Source organism: Triticum aestivum, chromosome 2A (genome assembly GCF_018294505.1).
Source record: "Triticum aestivum cultivar Chinese Spring chromosome 2A, IWGSC CS RefSeq v2.1, whole genome shotgun sequence".
NCBI lineage: Eukaryota > Viridiplantae > Streptophyta > Magnoliopsida > Poales > Poaceae > Triticum > Triticum aestivum.
In genome coordinates, this window is record NC_057797.1 from 709,111,034 (window position 1) to 709,114,525 (window position 3,492).

General features: G+C 58.6%; 1 protein-coding gene across 1 annotated transcript; it reads left to right on the top strand.

The window, feature by feature from the left end:
* Positions 1–289: 289 nt before the first annotated feature.
* Positions 290–3,134, top strand: LOC123191884 (probable L-type lectin-domain containing receptor kinase S.5). The gene is made up of 4 exons (XM_044604448.1): positions 290–1,481; positions 1,722–1,809; positions 2,187–2,244; positions 2,374–3,134. The coding sequence occupies exons 1-4, from the start codon at positions 587–589 to the stop codon at positions 3,067–3,069; spliced, it is 1,737 nt and encodes a 578-aa protein (XP_044460383.1). The 5' UTR covers positions 290–586; the 3' UTR covers positions 3,070–3,134.
* Positions 3,135–3,492: the final 358 nt, after the last annotated feature.

Sequence of the window (3,492 nt, forward strand, 5' to 3'; positions counted from 1 at the left end):
TTTTTTTAGATCTCACCCAGAGGCCACGATCGCTTCAGGGACCAATGAACCGCGCGTCCGCGCGTGCCTCGCGTAACGTGGGCCTACCTGACGAAATTGCATGCAAGCATGGAGGCCCAGCTCACGTGAGCTTTTTGTGAAGTGTGTGTCCGGCCGTGCGAGCGTACAGCTTACCAGTACCTTGTTCATTTAGTCCCACATCGCCGGAGCAAGGAGATTTGCCAAATATTTATCCTATATAAGGGAGTGCCGCTGCTACCACTCAAGCGCAAATATTTAAAGCATGAGACTTCGGTATAAAACCGATAACCGCACCGAATAATTGGTTAACCGAATTTTCGGTTATCTATTATTTGGTGTCATTTTCGGTTTTTGGTTTTCCTAACCGAATTGAAAAAAATACCGAACGGTAGAAACCGAATTTTCGGTTTATACCGAACGCCCACCCCTAGGCAGAACCTCAACCTGCAGTTGCTTGCAGTTCACTTATCCCAGCTTCAACACAGGCAACAGGGATGATTTCAGCTTCAGCCCGGGCTCAGCAATCTCAAACAACTCCCTGCAGATCACGCCGAGCAATGGGAACATGAGCCACAAGTCGGGGAGAGTGGTGTACGCCAAGGAGACCCTTAAGCTGTGGAACGCCAAGCGCACGGCGCTCACCTCCTTCCGGACGGAGTTCGTGCTCAACATCATCCCGCAGGGCGGCGGCCTGAATGGGAGCGGCACCGGAGAAGGCATGGCCTTCTTCCTCACCAACAATCCTTCGTTGCCCAGCGACAGCAGCGGGCAGTGGCTCCGCCTGACCAACAACAAGACCGACGGCGCGCCGGCGAACCGGATCGTCGCGGTGGAGTTCGACACGCGGAGGAGCTTCGAGGCCGAGATGGACGGCAACCACGTCGGCCTCGACCTCAACAGCGTCAGGTCCGTCGGGCAGTCCCCTCTTAGCAACCTCTCCTTGGATCTCTCCAGCGGGTCAGACTTGAAGGTCACGCTCGCGTACGACGGCGCGGTTTTGAGCACCGACGTGCTGCAGATGGGGAGGATCTTCTCCAACGACCTGTACATCGACCTGTCGCGGTATCTGCTGGACAACATCTCCGTGGGTTTCGCGGCTTCCACCGGCGAGTTCGCGGAGCTGAACCAGGTCAAGTCTTGGAATTTTACCACGTACGACAACGCGACGGCCGGAGATGACGGGGGGTATGTGAGGAGGCGCCAGAAGCTGTTTCTCGCCGTGTTGATCCCGCTCACCGTAGGCGTGATGCTCATGGCCTTGTTCGTCTGGTGGAGGCTGACGCGGCAGGCGAGGCTGGCGTACCGCAACCTCGAGAAGATGATCGATGCCCATGGCCCCGTCAGGTTTAAGCTCAGGGAGCTCAGGAACGCGACCAGGGACTTCGGCGATGGCCGTAAGCACGGCCGAGGCGGCTCCGGCACCGTTCTTACGCACCGGGGTCGCGTTATCCTGGCGCTTGGTCCCGAGCGCTGAACCTCGAGATGCGTCTCAGTTAGGGCCGTTTATGCGAAGCCATTACCGTGGCAGTCAGTTGGTGGCAGTCCTGGGTTACGGCACGCATTGCTACAGTACCGCATGCAGGTTCTGGTCGATCGTAGGCTCTGCGTAGTATTGTCTGTTTGTGCCGCTAGTGTATGGACACACGCCCGTGACTCCGAGCATCTCGTCCCCCCATCACCAACACCTTGTTCGTTCTCAGGGCATAGTTCTATGGATGAGCTCCGAGGCGGCGTTCCCAAGGAGTGCGAGCACGGCCGCGCCTGCGCCGCTCCGTCGGACGACCACATGTACTAATTGGCTGTACAGAATCTGTATGATTTGGGCAGGGCGCTGCTAGTTATCTTCCGTCGCAACGAACCGCAGGTGCTATAATCAGCTCCCCTGCTCTGCCGCTTTTTCCGGGGTACAGATCCTCGTCGTCGGTGCTGAACTCCTCGTCGGCGGTGCACTTCTGTGTCCGCCTGCCAATCCGCCGGACAATCTGATGTTCTGCCTCCCTTTTCCCTATCCAGCAACTGATGCAGCTACTCCACTCCGTCCCTCTCCATGGTCGAACTCAGATGAATCCGCCGTCCTCGCCGCAGAGCATGCTCATCGGGGGAGCGCTATGCAAAGACTAGATGGATGCTGATTCACGCGTCTGTTCACTGCGTCCCTTGTGAAGATGCCCACATGTATCTGTCCTTATCTGGAGTCTGGACAAGCAGCAGACGCCTGGAACAGTATCCCTACTAGGGCGTAGGCCGGATCACGGTGGGGAACCCCTACAAACCACAGCGATATTAACGTGCCACGTGATCCTAACGAAAATATGTGACACACATCCCCATGTGTATGGACGTACAGGATAGACGGACCGGGGTGCTGAAGCTCCGCTGAATGATTTCGCCGTTTACCTCGGGTATCTGAGGAGGATGGGCATGGAAGTGGCCGTGAAGCGGGTGTCTACGAACGTCAACTCCAACCGCGGCGATAAGGAGTTCGTGGCGGAGGTGAACACTATCAGCAAGCTCTCGCACCGGAACCTCGTGAAGCTGATCGGCTGGTGCCACAAGAAGGGCGAGCTGCTTCTCGTCTACGAGTACTTTCCCATGGGCAGCCTCGACAAGCTCCTTTACGCCAGAGAAAGAACAGCGTCGTCGTCGTCCATGTCGTCATCGACGGACACCCCGGAGCTCACATGGGAGCGGCGGTACAAGATCATCCACGGCGTGGCGTCTGCGCTGGATTACCTTCACCACGGGAGCAGCAAGCGGATCCTGCACAGGGATGTCAAGGCCAGCAACGTGATGCTGGACACCGAGTACAACGCGCGGCTGGGGCATTTTGGCCTCGCCCGTGTCATCCAGCACGACGGCGTCACGCACCACTCCACGCAGGTCGTGGCCGGAACCCGCGGCTACATGGCATACGAGAGCTTCTTCACCGGCCGCGCCAGCCTTGACACGGACGTGTACGCGTTCTGGGTCTTCGTCATGGAGGTTGTCAGCGGGCGGATCCCCAGTGTTAGACTGTATATATACGTAGCCTCTATATATCTGTTGTAACATTGTATTGTACCTCTTGGTACTTTTATATAATAAGATAGCCACACTCCGTTTAGGGTGTCGAACAGTTCCCCCAAACATACGTTTTACATGGTATCAATTTAGGGTTACGATGTCTTCCGCTGCACCCGCCGCCTCGGTGCGCCGGCCCCCGCCGCCGCCGCCACCGTCGCTGCACCGCCCCCTGCGCCGGCCCCTGCCGTCGCTCCCTCGTCGCCGTTTCTGGCCTCCCAGCCCCTGGCCACGGCCTCGGCCTGGTGGACCACCCAGCCGCCCGCGGGCTCCCAGATCGGATCGGGAGCCGCCCACGGCGACCTGCCTCCGCCGCCGTCCTCTGGCGGCCCGTCGCCCTCGACCACTACGAGTGCCCTACCGGCGCCGCCGTCCTTCCAGGGTCAGCCTCCGGCGTACGGCACCGCCTCT